Source organism: Penicillium canescens, assembly GCF_028828765.1.
Source record: "Penicillium canescens strain IBT 15451 chromosome Unknown utg000004l_segment0_segment0, whole genome shotgun sequence".
Classification (NCBI taxonomy): domain Eukaryota; kingdom Fungi; phylum Ascomycota; class Eurotiomycetes; order Eurotiales; family Aspergillaceae; genus Penicillium; species Penicillium canescens.
In genome coordinates this window covers 5,223,855-5,241,688 of record NW_026703966.1, presented here as the reverse complement: position 1 = coordinate 5,241,688, position 17,834 = coordinate 5,223,855, and the positions used below count along the sequence as shown (strand labels likewise).

The window sequence follows — 17,834 nt, the reverse complement described above, 5'->3', positions numbered from 1 at the left end:
CTTGTCCTTGACCCACGCTTCAAAACCCTCTTATTGGATAAGGAGCTCGGGCAGGTGACGGCGCCAAAGGTTATTCGATCCATCAAGGATACCTTGCATGAGCAATACCCATCGAAATCATCACTGGAGCAATCAACGTCACAGATTAATCAGGACAACAAGCGGCAAAGTCTGGAGGCTCGTGTTCTGCAGAAGCTGCAACCACAAGTGATCCAGCGTTCAGATATTGACCGCTACTTTGAGGAAGGTGTGGTGACTGTTGATGAATCTGTAACAAAGGATGAAGATTGGTTATTTGGCTGGTGGAGGACGCACAAGGATGAGTATCCGCGGATGGCAGCTGCAGCCAGGGATTACCTTGCCATTCCGGCGGCTGAAGTCGCAGTAGAGAGGTTGTTTAGCCGTGGTAGGGATCTGTTAGGGGTACGTCGACATTCTCTAAAAGGTGAGACAATGCGGAAAGTGATGCTGTTGAGAGATATATATATAGTTCAGAGAACACCCAGTGAAAAATCCTAGAGCGTCTTGCTGGTATTCCCAACCAGCCGCTGCTTTGCTTCGAAGGATATAGTAGTATAAAGCCTCTGTGGATCATTGTTCGCAAGGCACGGAACATCAAGTGAAGTCTTGTCACTTGGGCTGTGACTGCTCACTAGTTATTCTTTTGCCACGTGACCGAACTTGCGAATATTCGCGGCGAATAGAAAATTTATTCGCATTCGCATTCGTCGTGCAAAATGTCTGCGAATACGAATGCGAATTGCGAATATTCGTAACGAATACGAATATATTCGTTATTCGTGCCGACCCCTAGCGTAGTCATTTGCTTGACCAAGCCGTATCAAAGTGAGGGCGGCAGTACTATGCCATATGTATTCTGCCGCTATATACAGTGAAGTGCAAATCCAGTTTCACCGCCTCACTCTCTCTTTATCTCGGCCCCACTGCCAAGGCGCTAGTCAGGAGAATGAGTGCGGATTAGAGGAACGAGTAGCATCTTCTTAGAAGGCATAGTTCTAGATAAATTCTGTCCGTCTCCCAAGTTTTTGGTTTGTAAAGATACTTAAAATATAGGAATTCAGAGAACGAAAATTAATTAATATTCGTTATTTCTGGAATCCCAAAAAGGAAATCTGACCTGACGGATGTCCTAAGGCAAGTATGTTCGACTTGGCCGTTGAACAAGAATGCCTAGCTTCGGGAGGGAGCCATAGGGCTTGTTGCCCATTTACAGCTATCCATTCTCTCTGTAGAGATATGTGTGAGTCCATATTTAGTGAGTCAGCGATAGGCTTGCCACAACTGAATTGGACCTTGAATAATCCTACGTTAGTAGAGATGTAAGAGCCATCTTGCGAAAATTCCAGCTTCGTGACAAGTCCCTGGGTGCTCAAGGATTCCTTCAGAGCACCCGTGGCTGGATCCCAGAGCCCTACTGTCTTATCATTGGAGCCGGACGCCAGCAGTCGCCCATCGGGTGAGAAGGCTATAGAGTGAACCGAGCTTGTATGGCCCTTGAGCGTCTCCTGGAGAGCGCCCGTGGCTGGATCCCAGAGCCGTACTGTCGAATCGTACGAGCCCGACGCCAGCAATCGCCCATCGGGTGAGAAGGCCACGGATGGAACCAAGTTTGTATGGCCCTCGAGCGTCTGCTGGAGAGCGCCCGTGGCTGGATCCCAGAGCCGTACTGTCTTATCGCCGGAGCCGGACGCCAGCAGCCGGCTATTAGGTGAGAAGGCCACAGACAGAACCCAGTCAGTATGGCCCTTAAGCATCTGCTGGAGAGCACCCGTGGCTGGATCCCAGAGCCCTACTGTCTTATCATCAGAGCCGGACGCCAGCAGTCGCCCATCGAGTGAGAAGGCTATGGAGTGAACCCAACTTATATGGCCCTCAAGCATCTGCTGGGGAGCGCCAGTGGCTAGATCCCAGAGCCGTACTGTCTTATCCGACGAGCCAGACGCCAGCAGCCGGCCATTGGGTGAGAAGGCCACGGACCGAACCCAGCGCGTATGGCCCTCAAGCATCTGCTGGCGAGCGCCCGTGGCTAGATCCCAGAGCCGTACTGTCTTATCCGACGAGCCAGACGCCAGCAGTCGCCCATCGGGTGAGAACGCTATGGAGTGAACCCAGTTAGTATGGCCCTTGAGCATCTGCTGGAGAGCACCCGTAGCTAGATCCCAGAGCCCTACTGTCTTATCGTCAGAGCCGGACGCCAGCAGTCGCCCATCGGGTGAGAAGCCTATAGAGTGAACCGAGCTTGTATGGCCCTTGAGCGTCTGCTGGAGAGCACCCGTGGCTGGGTCCCAGAGCCGTACAGTCGCATCGTACGAGCCCGACGCCAGCAGTCGCCCATCGGGTGAGAAGGCCACGGATGGAACCCAGCTTATATGGCCCTTAAGCATCTGCTGAAGAGCGCCCGTGGCTGGATCCCAGAGCCGTACTGTCTTATCCGACGAGCCAGACGCCAGCAGTCGCCCATCGGGTGAGAAGGCTATGGAGTGAACTGAGCTTGTATGGCCCTTGAGCGTCTGCTGGAGAGCACCCGTGGCTGGATCCCAGAGCCCTACTGTCTTATCATCAGAGCCGGACGCCAGCAGTCGCCCATCGGGTGAGAAGGCTATGGAGTGAACCGAGCTTGTATGGCCCTTAAGCATCTGCTGGAGAGCACCCGTGGCTGGATCCCAGAGCCGTACTGTCGTATCGTCAGAGCCCGACGCCAGCAGTCGCCCATCGGGTGAGAAGGCCATGGAGTGAACCCAGCCTGTATGGCCCTCGAGCGTCTGCAGTTCTGCGCTCCAGTTATCATGAACTTGTGGGAAGCGGCAGACCCAATCAGGAAGCTCTGATTGGAACTGCTCGCGAATTATTGCCGTTCGAGGTGCAAATACCAACCCTGCATAATAAATTTGAAGTGGCGCTTCATCGGCTATCTGTCGGTTTTTCAGAACAAACCGCTTTGCATCATGTAGAAAGGCGGCCAGAGTAGAATTTCCATTACGGTCCTATCCTTATTAGTCTGACTCGTGGATAACTGTCTACTACATACTTACTGGTACCATCCTTTGGAGAATGTCGAGCATACCAATCATCTCTGATATAAGGCCCAGCAGGCTCATCGCTTCCATCCAGTGAAGAAAATGTTTCTGGAGGAACAGCTGCACTTCTTCTACGCCAGAAGATAAAGCGTGGCTATTTTTGAGATGATGTGTCCAGTAGCGACAGGAGTATTGCAACTCCGACGATAGATACTGGTGGATACTCAGAGAGTCGATCTGTGCCCTACGCGCTCCAGGGTCTGCTATATTGCAGATATCTCTCCGTAGAAGACGCATCATAGTTCTCATGCAGGATTTTGCAATGTCTTTGTGCTTGGTTGGCGCATCCACACGAAACTTCGTTGTAGTCTGGACCAAAAATTCCGGAAATGAGAGATGCAGAATTCTAACAGGCTGATTTTCGTCGCTGGGGATGCTAAGAACCGACCGAAAGGAATCCAATCGATTGCTGATCTGGTCCACTTCTATCCCAAGAAACGGAGAGAGTGTGGTTATAGAAAGCGGAACAGCAAGAAGGATGATAGCTCCCACAATATCCTGAAACTCTAGTAGAAGTTGCTGTTGTTCCCTCTCATCACTCTCTTGGTCATCGAGGAGTCGCGTCAGGATTGGCAGATATGTCTTGTCCATTTTGGACACATATTTGGCTTGGTTGTTGAGAAGCTCTGCGAGACGGAATTTAGGTTCCCATTTTGGATTCTCGATGTAGCGACACACGGTGGCAGCCGAAATAAACAGTGGAACAGATACCCTAGCTAACTCTTGGATGATATCGTCGCCAGGCCAGTCCTGAGGGACTTTTCTATCATGCTGGATTTTCGTAAATCGGTGTCGTAGGAATAACTCTATGTCGTGTTCCGTCACCTCTTCGGGTATCTCATGAAGGGCCAGGTCCTGATATACCCCGTTACCGATCTCTGAAAACCCAAGGCTGATGGGGAGCTCTGGTCTGCTGGTCAGGAAGACTCGAAGGCAAAGTGATTTTACCTCCTGCAGACGAGGCAGCAATCGAATAATATTTTGAACATCTTGGTCGTGCTCACATTCGTCCAAAGCATCTATAACAATCACAGTATTCTCAGGCAGTTGATCGCGTTGATCAAAACCGAGCAACGGTCGAAGGAGTAGCTTCTCAAATTGCTCCCTGAGTGATTTTGATGAGATGTCAGGGTCGTTGTCAAGTGCCTTTTGCACGCCAGGTCTTAACTCTGGTTTCCACAGTATCAGTTGCCTGGTTAACGTTGGGAAAAGCTTCTTTGCGTTCCCTCGGTCCGCCTCGCCTCTCTTAAAAAAGAAGCTGGCACCCAGATAGTTACGATTCTTGGCCGACCTTGCCACCGACCGAGAGATTGTGGATTTTCCTGTCCCAGCCATCCCCTGCAACCAGAATATACTTTTCGAGGATGGTGAAAAAGCCCACTCCGTTATTTCCCGGAGGAGCTCGGTTCTTGTGCCTGGGAGACATTCCACTTCGTCGCGATCGGAGAATGACTCGAACCCTGCATCTATTGTGCTTTCTAACTTTCCAAGATCAACATGTTGGTTGATCCGCTCCGTATTTTTGACCACACTAATCATCAGGGACCTACACGGTCCTTCAGCCAACTATACAGAGTCAGAGGATCATGCTCGATATACTTACGTCTGGTCCACCTGTAAAGATAAGAGGAATGATGACTTATATCTCTCCAGTCTCCTTATTAGGCCCTCCACCTCCGTGCGTTCCAAGGGCCATTTCAAGGCTCGTAAGCCCATTTTCCTCATCAGCGCTTTTCCCTTTCCTCGATCGAGTCTTGCTTCTAATGCTTGGAGATCGGAGAGGCAAGCAGTAATATCGCTGGGTAGTCGTGAGGATGTAGATGGGCATTTTGCCTTATTCTCTTGCAGATTGTTCTGCAGGGCTTGAAGGGAATCTTGAAGACCAAAGATTGCCCGCTGCAGGGTGAGAATTTCTTCCCGTGCATTTCGTACCTCTTGGATATAGCCTCCGCAAAGCTTCACGAGGCTTCCGGTCAATTGAACAACGGCGATGACGCTCGCCGCCGAGGATAGACCATCCATTTTGACGGATATACCATAAAGATCAGATCTTCTCTCAGACGAGTACGATAGCAATCTAAGAGGAAGAATATAGATTCGAAGTCATGTTGGGCATTTCTGGCGAGCAAAAAGGGGTATGTGTCGGAATCCATAGCTCGGAGGTGGACTATCTAAATTGCCGATTGCTTTGTAATTAGTCATCCAGCCCCCATAAATTGCCGGCCGGAATAGGGCTATACAGCAATTCAGACCTTTTTTGCGACTCCATTGGTTGAGCTCTATGTCCACTCCACCCTAGGCTCTGACAGTATGTAATCTTCCGCCGATGAGGCTGTGGAGGTCCATGCACCGCATAAGCCCCTATGACTAATTATATCTTTTCGTAACTTAGTTCGTTAGCGAAAGCTATGACTGGTCGAACGGGTGCTGGTCGTTGGTCGACTCTCGGCCCGAACCGACCCAGACCTATCCTGTTCCTGTCCCGGCCACCTCATCAACTTATGACAGCACGACACGACCATTATGGCGCCACGACTTGCTCCTTCGCAGCTAGTTATGATCCGTGATATGATCAGCAGCAAATCGCTGACTACTTCTCAAATGGCGGAAGCGGCAGGTTGCAGCAAACGTTCGATCATAACGATTAGTGCCCAAACACCTCCGTATGTTTGGCGATGTCCGAGCGCCCTTGATCTCTCGCGGCCGTCCTCGCATCGTTTCACCTGTTATCTTCGAAGCGCTATGCGACCACTTGCTAGAGAAACCGGATTCATACCTCGATGAGATGGCCGAGTTTTTGTACGATGAATTCGACGTATATGCATCTACGTATTCTATCAGCCGAGCCCTTCGATCGCATGGCTGGACCAAAAAGTGGCTCGACGAATAACACAAGAAAGAAACGCGGATCTGAGAGATTACTATCTGCACCAGCTGTCAGATTTCTGCTCGTATCACTTGGTCTTTATAGATGAATCAGGCTGTGACAAACGGGCTGGCTTCAGGAGGACAGGCTGGTCTCCCGCGGTGTGGCACCTGTCCAGGTGTCCCATTTCCAGCGGGGTCAGCGATACCAGATTCTCCCAGCATACTGCCAGGATGGCATTTTGATGTCGCGAGTCTTCCAAGGATCGACTGATGCAAACCTATTTGAGGATTTTGTCGAACAGCTTCTTCACCATTGTGGTCAATGGCCCCAACCGAAGTCTGTTCTCATTATGAACAATGCGTCCTTTCACCATACTGACCGAATAACGGAGCTATGTTCAAATGCCGGCGTAAAGCTGCTGTACTTACCACCATATTCACCTGATCTAAACCCCATCGAAGAACTCTTTGCAGAGCTCAAAGCGTTTGTGAGACGAGATTTGCAGAAACATACAGGTCGAGATTTCAAAGAATTCCTTGAATGGAGTCTGGACATCGTGGGATCCAGGAAAGACAGTGCACAAGGGCATTTTCGACATGCGAACATTGAAGTTGAGGAGGAATGATTATGGATATACTGTATCGAACATCTGAAGTGTATATCTCTATGCTTGGAGGCTTTATGTCCAGTTTAGCTATAATGTCCTCTTTATTGTAATGGTTTCTGATAGATGAGGGATCAATATTTAGCCATCGGCTGGGGGTGGAATGCCATTAGCAACTTCTGAAAGAGAGTACAGGGTATGCATAGTGTTACTGTATGTTTCTGACTCCCTTCCGGGCGACCATTTGAAGTCTGTGACGGGAGAGGGCTTATGACGTAATGAATCAAGCCCATTCAGATGCACCTGATGCACCCATTTCTAAAATTGGCGTCTTGGCAGTGGGGCCGAGAATAAAGAGGAGAGAGTGAGGCGGTGAAACTGGATTTGCACTTCACTGTAGTACAGTGACATTAAGCTCTACCATTTAACGGTCAAAGTATAATGTAACTATACGTGGCAGGATGTAGGACCATACTAAATCATTTTCCTATTTCCCTTCAACTTAATGTGGTCTACTCAATGACTTATCTGCACTAAAGCCTAACCTAAGTGGCAGGAGCAGAAGAGAGTTACTTAGTGTTATTAGTCAAGCTAATTTCGAGAATTGCTGTAGGGAAAGCGTATGGTTCTCAGCAAGGCTTTTGGAATTGATATCTAATAGAAGATACGATGACAACATCCGGGTTTCTCAACCAATTAGAAACTCCTCCCGTAGTTCAGCCGGCATATTATGAGCGCTCATTTTACGGGAGTGATGTATTGGACAGGGAGTGATGAATTGGACAGGGAGTGATGAATTGGACAGGGAGTGATGAATTGGAAAGGCAGTGATGAATTGGACAGGCAGTGATGAATCGGCTAGAGAGTGGTGGATTCGTAGGAAGTAATGGGCGAGATGGAGTGAGGAATTGAAAGAGGATTACGCCATTTCAACTAGGTTTCCTTCAGCCTAGTTGCCCCGAAATTATCAGGAATACTATTCATAGCACCCCCGCAAGCTCGAGGGGTCAAGTAAGGAGAATGGACAATCGTGTTCCTAGAACATTGGTGTCGCGAAAAATGGCGTTGGTGATAACTAAATGACAATTTGCATGTTCGTACTTTCTGCGTCATCTCTTCGCCCCTTATGACCCCTGCGGGTACTTAGGGAGGTCACAAGCATACATGTGTAACTCATGGTGATGACATAACATGTGCACAAAAGCACAAGCAGAGCTTGTTTATCTAATTTTGGCTGGACATGTAGAAACCAATTCCTTTTCAACGCAGTACGTTTCTTCTTAGAGTTAAGGATAGCCACACTGACCCATACGTATTCCCAAACAGCTGTTTGTCTTCTTCCTTCTAGTTTCTAGGAGTTTATACCAAGTTCCCGGGTGCTAATGCACAAGAGATGATTCAAGACCTGCTCAGCAAATCCGTCCTAGGAACTCGGGCTTCCGTTTTGAGTGATTAATACCCTATCCTGATGACTTCGCAGGATATATTCCCCTCTATAGAGATCATGACGGAGCTTCAAAATTAATGACGTAAATTGTAATTCGCTGAGAACATTTAAAGGCAACAACCTCCTATTTCTGAATGTTATTAATTTCACCCCGTTTCTCCAACTGCACCTGAATATTTGAATTAGGCTCAACGCCACTAGGATGTCTTCGCAACAAAAGATTTTCCTGGGTACCCCTTTTCCCCAAAGCATGGATGCAGGTTAGTACTTTGTGTTTTTTTCCCTCGTGCCCTAAGGTAAATTTAGGCTAACATGCACAAATTAAACTAGCTATACAACCTCTAAGGCTATTACTAGACATAATTATCGCAAAGATCTATAACGAATTCACGATTGTTCAACATCATTGCTACTAAAAAGACGGCATGCTTCGGGCTTACGAAAGAGCCTACGAAAAGCAACAACTTGAATTAAACGCCTAGCTTTGCAGCATGTGCCGGTATATCGAAGAACTTGAACAGAAGAACCGGAAACTTAACGAGAAAATGAGTGGCATGGAACCTGGGAGGACAAGTATTGAACAGGCGAGTTCTGATCAAGGGAAAGGCTCCTAGGGGTAAAAGGGCTTGCTTATGACAGCGTAACATGGAATGTAAAGACATCGTTGGGTCCTACATCTTGAAAGTTCAAGATATAAATCGGATGAATCAAGCAAGGGGGGCTTTTGGGCCTAATGTCTATAAGGAAGTTTTTAGGTCACCTTGGAACAATCTTTATTTAGTTGTATCGTATAAATAAGCTGTTTTCAGACAAAATTATTTAAGAGTATCTGGAGTTCCACTTGGATGTCCACTGGACGTAGCACGATAGCCTTAATAGACAATGTAACTGGTTGTAATGGCCTAATGGGACACCTGGCTATGAAAGCCTCTTATATATTGATTCAAGGCCACGGAGGGCTAATGTGAGGAGTTTAGCATCTTAATTCGCCGGTGATCAACTATCACAAATCCGATGGTAGTAAACTATAGCCAACTGACTTCTGTTCTAGAGCTTGCGCTAAATGGTCATGGTTAAAAGGCAGTGGTATGTGAGACAAAGGACGAAATCAAGTGGCCGTGAGCACCGGTCGCTAGTTAACGGCCAAAGAGCCTAGCTAGCCTATGAGCCACGGACTATGGGCTAGCTAGGCTCTTTGGCCGTTAACTAGTAACCGGTGGGGCTTACTAACCTGATAGGCTAGGGAATACGCGGCTACAGTGCCGATTCGATCATGAATAGGGTCTCTTAGAGCAGACACTTATTATTAGAGCGAGGCTACATTATCCGGCACGCTTTGATCACTACCACCCGCTAAAGCACGCGAAACAGAGTCTATGTTCTCCTTATTGCGAGCCACTTTATGACTAAAAGCCACAAAGATGGTGTTCGTACCATCCTGGACAGCCGTATTAAAGCACTGCGTAGGGACAATCGTGCGAAGGTTTTGGTTATAGAAAGTTGCCGGAACTTGTTCCCTCGCTTTCTCCTTGGCGAATATTTCTACCGGTCCTGGGTTAGACGGATCGACCGTTATCTGATTAATCACGTGATCCTATCTACCCCGACTATCTCTTCCCCTAAAAACGATACGGACTTTTTGATTCTCCCTACGCTGTGACTTATAATCAATAGTCTAGGCTTTAGGTTGTTTAGCACGTGCGAGGTAACTTTCCTCACTATCGTCTATGTCTATGTCGTTTGACTAGGTCGACTGGTTTGTGTCGTGCCACCGTTTAGGAGCTAATGACCCCTTTTGCATTGCATTCGCTTCACTAGGATCTCCGGAGTCTCCTTGTGAAGTAGCAACGTCACTCTAGTTTGTGAAATCAATTTGCGTGATTGCCCTCGGCTTCTTGACTTCTTTCCGGGGGCGTCGATGACCGAACAAGATTCCTCTCTTTCTGCCCGACGGCCTGTCTACTATTATATGATCGGAAGCTCTAGAGATACCCGTAGGTTGTAGTGTTTCGTCACGGCGTCGTTTAGGAATATAAGGCGCTGCTGTCGTGTTATTCTGTAGACTCTCCCTAGCCTTGCTATTATATTGAGATGCGATAATATTCTCGGATATAGGCGGCTGTTCTCTAATTGCGTGTCTTTCTACCGGTTGATCGGTTAGCGTTGTTAAAGTGGGTGGCTTATGGTCCTCCCTTGCCTAGGACTCCACTAGAGCAGCCTGAACTTCGGTTAATGTATTCCCTGGTATGTCGTCCGCCGGTGGCTGCTTAGATTCTAGATGCTCAAAAATCACTCCGTTTCGTTTGGATTTCTGTCCGACCTGCGTGGGTATTTGCGACTTAGGGTCTGTTAGGTTTTCGGGAGATGTCGGTGCACTTGTTAGATTTTCTGGTAAATTGGTCTGGTTATCCCCTACCGGGTTTGCTTCGTTTGCCGTGATATTCTTAGTTGTTATTTGGACAGTGCTTGGTTTAACAGCCTACGTCGAATAGTTGGCCCTATTCCCCGTGGACTCCCGAAATTCCTTATTCTCACCACTGCCGGGGTCAAAAATATCCGCGGAGGTCGTAATAGTTGCATCCTAAGGGGTCTGGCTTTGCGTAGATACGCCCTAGCCTTGTCTATTAGTTAAACCGGCTTCTTCCTAGTTCTGACTAGCCCTTAGCGGCTTAAAAGATATCTCTGTAAAGTCTATTTGGGTCACTGGCCTGATTAGACGCTCCCGGTTAGATACCTCGCTTGGCTGTAATAGCTTGTCGATCTGTCGTTCTAATACGTTATGTGGTTGCTTAGTAATAAAAGGGTTTTCTTGCTTTTTCCGCTGTGTTATATCATAAGGACTCTATTTGGCGTCGCTTCGACACCTAGGACGTACTACACTCTTTGTTTTGGACGGCCCGTGGGCAGAGGGAGAACTAACTTATTAGGGGACCACTTCTCTTGATTCTAGTTCTCCGGTTTTTTCCACATTTGCGTTCTTATATGCATCGTTTGTTGTTGTTTCTTCCTCGCGTTGATTGCTCTATTCTAAATGTTCTCCCGGGATGTGCTGCTTAGTAGCTGTGGACGTTAAGCTTTGGCTGCGTGTGGTCTGTATCTGCTGGTGCGCAATTTCAATAGACATGAGGTCGTCGGCTTGATATTCATAAATTAGGTCCCCCGTAGACCCCGTGCCCGTGTCGTCTGATATCTCCGTGTTGTTATTTGTACTAAGTTCAGAGCTTTGCTGTAAACGCTCACTGTAATCGACATGGCACGCTTCCTCTTCTCCTAAATGGGACGACCGATCTATACCACTTAAACTATCGTGTGTACTGCTGATGCTTGCTAGAGAATTGTTTGACGCACGCTATTTTAACGGCTCTTGATGAGAGCGACGTAATTGGTGCTTTCGGCGCTTATGTTCTCGCCGCCTCTGCTTTTTTCCTTGTGAGTTTTGTCTCTCTCGCGTCTCTCGACGGTAGCCACGCCGATTTGCTTTTCTAAGCTTTTTCCGATCAATTGCTCGTGAATATGCTCGGCTTTGAGATATCTCTTCTCTGCTAGAACGTGTGTTCGCTTTAGAGCTTTCCTCGGTGACGAAAAGCGGCGATATCGGACGCTGATCTCCGACACCAGGGGGACTGAATTCTAACTAGTTAAAGAATATGTAATACACACACTGTCTTATAAACAAAGTGGAGACTTTCTTGGTGGTCGATGGCCATATAGTATAGAGCTGGTCGACGAAGAGAAACCAACGGTCTTGCCTCTAGGCCTTAGCTTACGGATTGCCACATCGAAATCTGACCTTAGTCTCTCTATCATTAATAAGTCCCCTCTTAGGGTCGCAATCAAGTGGCGAAGCCTATTGAAAGCACTCGGCTACGCGATCCACGAGGGAGTCGAAAATGTCGTTATCATATTTATATTTCATATTGTTTCGTGCCTTTAGAAGTGCCTCGCGTGCAATTTGTCGATTAGGGGAATGCTTTAGTAGAGCTTTGATTTGGTTAGATTGATACCCTAGCTTCCGAGCCAGAACAGCTAAGTCGTAAAGGACTCTAGGGTCTGCTTTCTCCTAACCCTTTACCACCTAATCCTGGTTCTCGGGTTCTTTGGCCATTTTCGGATAATAACGTATTGCATATAGCCAAATTTGTCGATAGGCTAGTTCGGTAAGATCGATCCTAAGGCTTTTGCAATGCTGAAATTGTGTTTCGGACATCTGGACTAAGCAGTCGCCGCCTTTAGAGGGTGGCTACGAAAATGTATTTCGTATTGCGCGTTTGATAGTCGGTTGAAATTTGTTAAGCGAAACTAGTCGCTTTAAGCAATTTGCGGAGGACTCTAGATACCACATATTCTAGAAAAAAGTGTAAAGTGATGGAATGATGCGTTTCTTTGATTTCATTTTTTTCTAGATTGAGGCACGCTTAGCTGAAGTGAATCCTGAGAAAGCCTCGCCGCTAAAAATAAGCCCTTTTGCGAGTTTTCTGTCTTTGTTTGAAACTCTAGGAGCTAAGAGCTACAATAATTGTATTGAATGGGGGTCGATTTTCAACATTTTTGAACGCTTATGCTTTACCAAAGACGCCTAGTAATCGTACAAATCATTTAGACCGTGGACTAATTCCTATATTCATTAGATTTAGAGACAATATTCTGCACTATATAACTAACCTTATCGTAGCCAATGGCTAAAGCCCGGGAGATTAAGCAAAGTTTCATTCCCTGCTCGAGTAGAGCTAGTAGTGCTAACAGAGAATTTACTGCAGCGCGAACATTATCGTGGGATTTAAGTTGCTGCAAACGCTTTAGTTTGTTTGGTGAAAGACGAGCCTTCTATCGCTTCTTAAAATAGGCATTTGCCTTATGTTGATATTGGCGAATCTTACGATATATTTCGCTATCTATTGGCGTTTTCTCGTTGCAGTATTTATCGATAAGAGTTGCTTTAAGCGAGGGGCTTATGTCTGTAAGTTATCAGTGCCACATACCGCATAGAGATGCTCTATTTCAAATTCTATAGTAGTCTAGTGTCGGCCGATTTTTGAATCCTTGTAGCGATTGATGAGCTTTGAGATAGCTAAGTCTACGTACTATCTAAGTATAGATTTACTGTCTACCACTGATCGTAGTCTGCTAAAAATTCTTCACCGGCCTTTAAACGATGCTGTCTATACAGGCATTTCACTTGCCCACTGGAAAACTGTAGGTGAGGATATTCATCGGATATGTCACTTATTAGTTAGGCAGCGCTCGTTCGCGACTTTTGGAGTGTAGCATCGAGACTATCGCTCGATACGACGGTAGTGATATGGTTAGGAACATCTAATCGTCGATACCCTTCTTTACTAAAGACTTCGCGTAGTCTATCTACGTTCCTTAGATCTAATGCCCGGCAAATAGAACTGTGGGGCACAATCTAGCTTAAGCTGATTAGAGCTATCCCTCGGTATTTCTTACTTCGTTCACTAGTCACGCGACGTTTATGATCTGTGTATATAGACCGTTCTATAACTAGAATTTAGCTGCTAGTTAGACTTATATTGGCGGGGTGGGGGAGGGTTGTACCTATACTTATCGTTTTCCTCGGCCTTAGAAATGCGAAATAAAGACACCCCCTTGTTTCCTTCCCCTTTATTGAGTGATTAATTCAATTCGTTGCCGAGCCTAGTCGCCCCGAAAAGTGAGGGCTCGGTCACACAAACTACTAAGGATTGTCTGTTTATTAATATACAAGTTAACTCCTCGAGCTATAACTGAGAGCTTTTCCAAACCCTTATTCTTTAGAACCTATTTTTCCCGAGCAATTCTATAACAGCCATGTCTGGGCATGGCGATAAGCGTATTACAATGGTGGACTTTAGAGGAGCGGTGAAAGAGTCACCTTAGTTGAATAGGTCAATATAACAGCAGTAGCGTGATGATACAAAAAAGAAAAATCATTCTACGCTTAGTAAGAAAACGACGAAAGTCATTAGGGGAGGCCCGAAGAATTTCGGGTTAGCTCAAATAAGTGAAAACCACTATGGTTCTTATTCTTATATCGTGAGATATAAGTCTCCTTAGGATATATATCGGCGAGCTATCTCTTGTATAATTGCGGGCAAGGTGACTATTGCCACCTATCGTTCTAACCTATCACGAGTGATCGCCTTTAGGGAATACAATAAGAAAGATATGGGACAAATGGTTGAGGTATACGACCGTCTTTATCACCAAAACATTTTGTCTGTATAAGAGTGCTTTATAAATAAGGGCTCTATGTTTGCCCTAGTGGACGACTTACCCCTCACTTTAGAACACCTTGTCGGATGCCGTACCCTTTACCCGTCTAAATGCGAATTAGCCTTAATGCTTTGGCAAGTATGTCACCTTTTGTACTTCAAACACGGAGACTTATTTATATGCGAAGACCCTTAACGGCGCTAGTTACCTTGGCGAGAATGGTTGGGAACACTAGTTAATGACATGCCGGTATATCCTTTTGGGCCTAGATAGTGCAATCAAAATTGGTACGTTGTTCTTATTTCTCTAGAAGCTTATTACTAAAAGCTTTCTAAGCGAACCTTGAGTCCTGCTAAAAAAGATTACCTATTAAGACATAAAGCACACACATAAAGTCTCTTAGTGGTATTTCTATAGAGCTTATGCAGAAGTATACAAAAGATAATAGGATGGTTAGAGTTGATGATTTGGATCGATGGCCCGTGGATTCTGACGCCGTTGGCTTTCTCTCGGCAATATCTACTATAACATTAATAGAAACCTTGAAGCAGGTAATCAGTGCTTTAGTTCCGTTGTTGTTTATATGTTATGTGCTAATTATTAGAAGAATTCACTTTTTATCAATAAGAATCGGTCCCGGGGGAAACTGGTTCTGCTAGCGCGAATAGTTATTCTTTCTACGAAGATCTTCTATTTATATGACACCTAATCCTATCCTATAAGCCTATGAAGTCTTTGCCGTTTGCTATTCTGGATCCTGAATTGTGAATCCTAATGGTTATTTCCGATCTTGAGAGCTCTAAAAACGTCTCCTAGCGCAGCAATTCTAAGTGCAACTTGCTAACGAAGCTAACGAATTCCGACTAATTTGTTGCCCTTTTCTATTTCTAAACCTAAAGCCCATAGGTGGGACCTTTTCGTGCCCTTGATAATAAATTAAGCAATCTTTATATGTTCTTCCCTTTCGAAACCAGAACGAAAATAGAAAAGATTCGGCTAGCTGTTCTTTAGTTAAAACTGTAACTGAAAAGTAGGTAGAGTAGGAACATATATTTCAAGGGATATGAATACTCAAGCGCGGTTTGGCCGTTGAACTCGCAAATTGTTAGAGTACCAAATTCAATGGCAACTGCTACCTACACGGATCGCCCTATAAACGAAATTTGGTGCAAATATCTATTTACGAACCAAAATTACCGGGCAAAAACAGGCAACTGACTGGTGGGTGGTTGCGGGGGGAGGAGGGGAGGAATTGGAGTGGATGTTCGATGAATTGAATATTTGCCTAACTCGCGAAGATAAAATATAGGTGGTATTTGCTCGTTTCACTACAAAATACTCAAAGAAGATCTTAGACCTAGCGCAGGCTCGTAGAGGTACGCGTGAGGGCTGAGGAAAAATGCGCGTCTACGGAGAATATTTCCTCGTCGTGGTATTTAGCTCGTCGCTAACAACTGCTCTTGAGGTGCTGTATATAAAACCTTGAACGCTCCCTCTTAACACGCTGTGTCGTAATATGTTGTATTAACGTGTATTTTGAGACATAGGCTAGGTAATCATTGAATATAAACAGTGTAAAACATATGGGAGATGCGGGATAGAGGAGTCTGCGCGATCATGCCACGGCACTAAAGGAGAGAAGAAGGGGGCGCACTTAAGCGCAGCACTGTTAGTCTGTGAAATTTCTTTGGCACTTAAAACGTCTTTTTATTAATACCCTGTATTAATAGACCGATTGGTTCTGTAGGTCTTATTTGCATAGATTAGAAATTCAATCTACATTAACATTTAACATAAGGATGATGACTGTGGCATGATATTTAAGCAGACAACTTTCTAAAAATGGACTTCAAGCCCTATCTTATTTCAAAATAAACTGTGCTTAATTAAGCTGGCTGGAAGTCTGTTTTATGCAGACTTAGTTTCCGATCTAAGTGTCTACACATAACTCCTCTTAACTCGTCTCGCACTTGAGCGGAGGCGGAAACTACAAAGTTATCAATAACCTGACTTATGGATGAGGATAAGAAATGCTAACCCAAAACAAGTGTTTTGCCTTGTTCCTCACTTATGTTTGGAAGTCTGGCAATATGTTTCCTAGAAGCCTCTTCCGAAACAATATGTTCGTAATTAGGGCTAACGTTAAAGATAGACGCACGCCTATTGATGCCGAATACGTCTCTCGTTTTGCCGAATGCTAAATAAAACGAAATTTTTAGGATCTATTACTAAGTTAATATGATACAAATTAAAATAAGGTGTTAACTCACATAGCCGTTATCTAGGACGTTATTAGCGAGAAGTTTATTTAATAGTGACTACGCGGCAATAGCAATTTCTATCGTTAAAATAAGCGCTTGTGATTTGATCGTAATAGAGGAGTTCTCACCTTAAGTCTACACCTTCTAAACAAAATACACGCGACGCATATATAATGTAGATGTGTTATATCTATAAAAAAGCTTTTTTAAGTAAGGGATAACCCCGGCAATTCTAAAATCGGTCGTAATAGCTAGGACACACTCAAAGCCGTCCGTGGGTTTGCTAGCACCGTACGGTCCGCTCACAAACGTAGTGTACGACGCAAATCTATCAAAAGCTACGTAGGCTTGAAGAGCCTTTGTGAGTCCTTGTTGCGATTGTATAAAGAGTTCTAAGACTTCCTGTTTTTCTAGAGACTAAGACGTCACTATGAACGGATGGGACTACGCCTAGGATAGCAAGCTCACGGTAGGCATCTAGAGGTTTACATATTAACCGGCTTTTACCTGCATCGGACGTGGTAGGACTACACGAACCTTGAGCGGCGTCCCCGCTTGGCTATTACGATTCGATTCTTATCTACTATTTTCGCGTGGTTCTCGTTTAGATTTTGTGTAGGTAATGTATGCACGCGGGCGGTGTCGTGACGGAAAGATTCTATTTCGAAATGCGAAGATCGCGACATATACGATTGTCGTAATAGATAGTATCCCGAGTGATATGCAAAGGTATATCCGTGAATCAGAAGCCGCGATTGGTAGATAACGCTAAGTGGAGTAAATGAAAAGAATCGCAAGCAATTGATATGTGCGGATAAATACTTCAAAGAATCGTCGGCGGATGAAAAGCAAAGAAAGAAGCATAAGTGCGACTATTGACATAGCGCCCTATAGTAGTTTAGCTCTTATCGGCATGTTTGTGGGGCGTGGAAGATACAAAAAGAGCAAATAAATTGCTATGATTATCTAAGTTCTATTCCCTTTGACTAACCGTTATAGCCAAGGTAATGTAGAAGGCAAGGAGCATGCCTGACATCTAACCTATAACTCGATGCATCCGTCTGTAAGCTACCAAAGAAACTCTAATAATGTCGGCAAGGAAGCTTAAGTGCGTGGTAGGAATTAGCAAAGCTAGGTTTATAATTGCTAGCGTTCCCGCTCGATAGCCAGCGATTTCTGTATTTGCCGTTCTAAATAAGAGGAAGAAGACATGTAGCGTGGTATATACAAAACATAACAAGATATTAGCTCGACTCTAAGGGCCGCAAATGCGGTGGCGATCGACTAAGTAAGGGTAAATCAAATGCTTTGATATAAAAAGAGATACGATATCTATAGACTC

The 17,834-nt window shown here is 45.4% G+C and overlaps 3 protein-coding genes across 3 annotated transcripts; 2 read left to right on the top strand and 1 right to left on the bottom strand.

The window, feature by feature from the left end:
* Positions 1 to 1,106: 1,106 nt before the first annotated feature.
* Positions 1,107 to 5,120, bottom strand: N7446_007322 (WD40 repeat-like protein; the record flags this gene model as incomplete). The annotated part of the gene is made up of 3 exons (XM_058516068.1): positions 1,107 to 3,005; positions 3,054 to 4,644; positions 4,702 to 5,120. 3 exons carry the CDS (start codon positions 5,118 to 5,120, stop codon positions 1,107 to 1,109), a joined length of 3,909 nt encoding a protein of 1,302 aa, XP_058373246.1.
* An 8,706-nt stretch (positions 5,121 to 13,826) lies between these two features.
* On the top strand, positions 13,827 to 14,466 carry N7446_007321 (uncharacterized protein; the record flags this gene model as incomplete). The annotated part of the gene is made up of 4 exons (XM_058516067.1): positions 13,827 to 13,877; positions 13,923 to 14,051; positions 14,073 to 14,237; positions 14,371 to 14,466. 4 exons carry the CDS (start codon positions 13,827 to 13,829, stop codon positions 14,464 to 14,466), a joined length of 441 nt encoding a protein of 146 aa, XP_058373245.1.
* Positions 14,467 to 14,469: 3 nt separating this feature from the next.
* Positions 14,470 to 14,940, top strand: N7446_007320 (uncharacterized protein; the record flags this gene model as incomplete). Its single annotated transcript, XM_058516066.1, has 3 exons — positions 14,470 to 14,518; positions 14,649 to 14,782; positions 14,836 to 14,940. 3 exons carry the CDS (start codon positions 14,470 to 14,472, stop codon positions 14,938 to 14,940), a joined length of 288 nt encoding a protein of 95 aa, XP_058373244.1.
* Between the last annotated feature and the right edge of the window lie 2,894 nt (positions 14,941 to 17,834).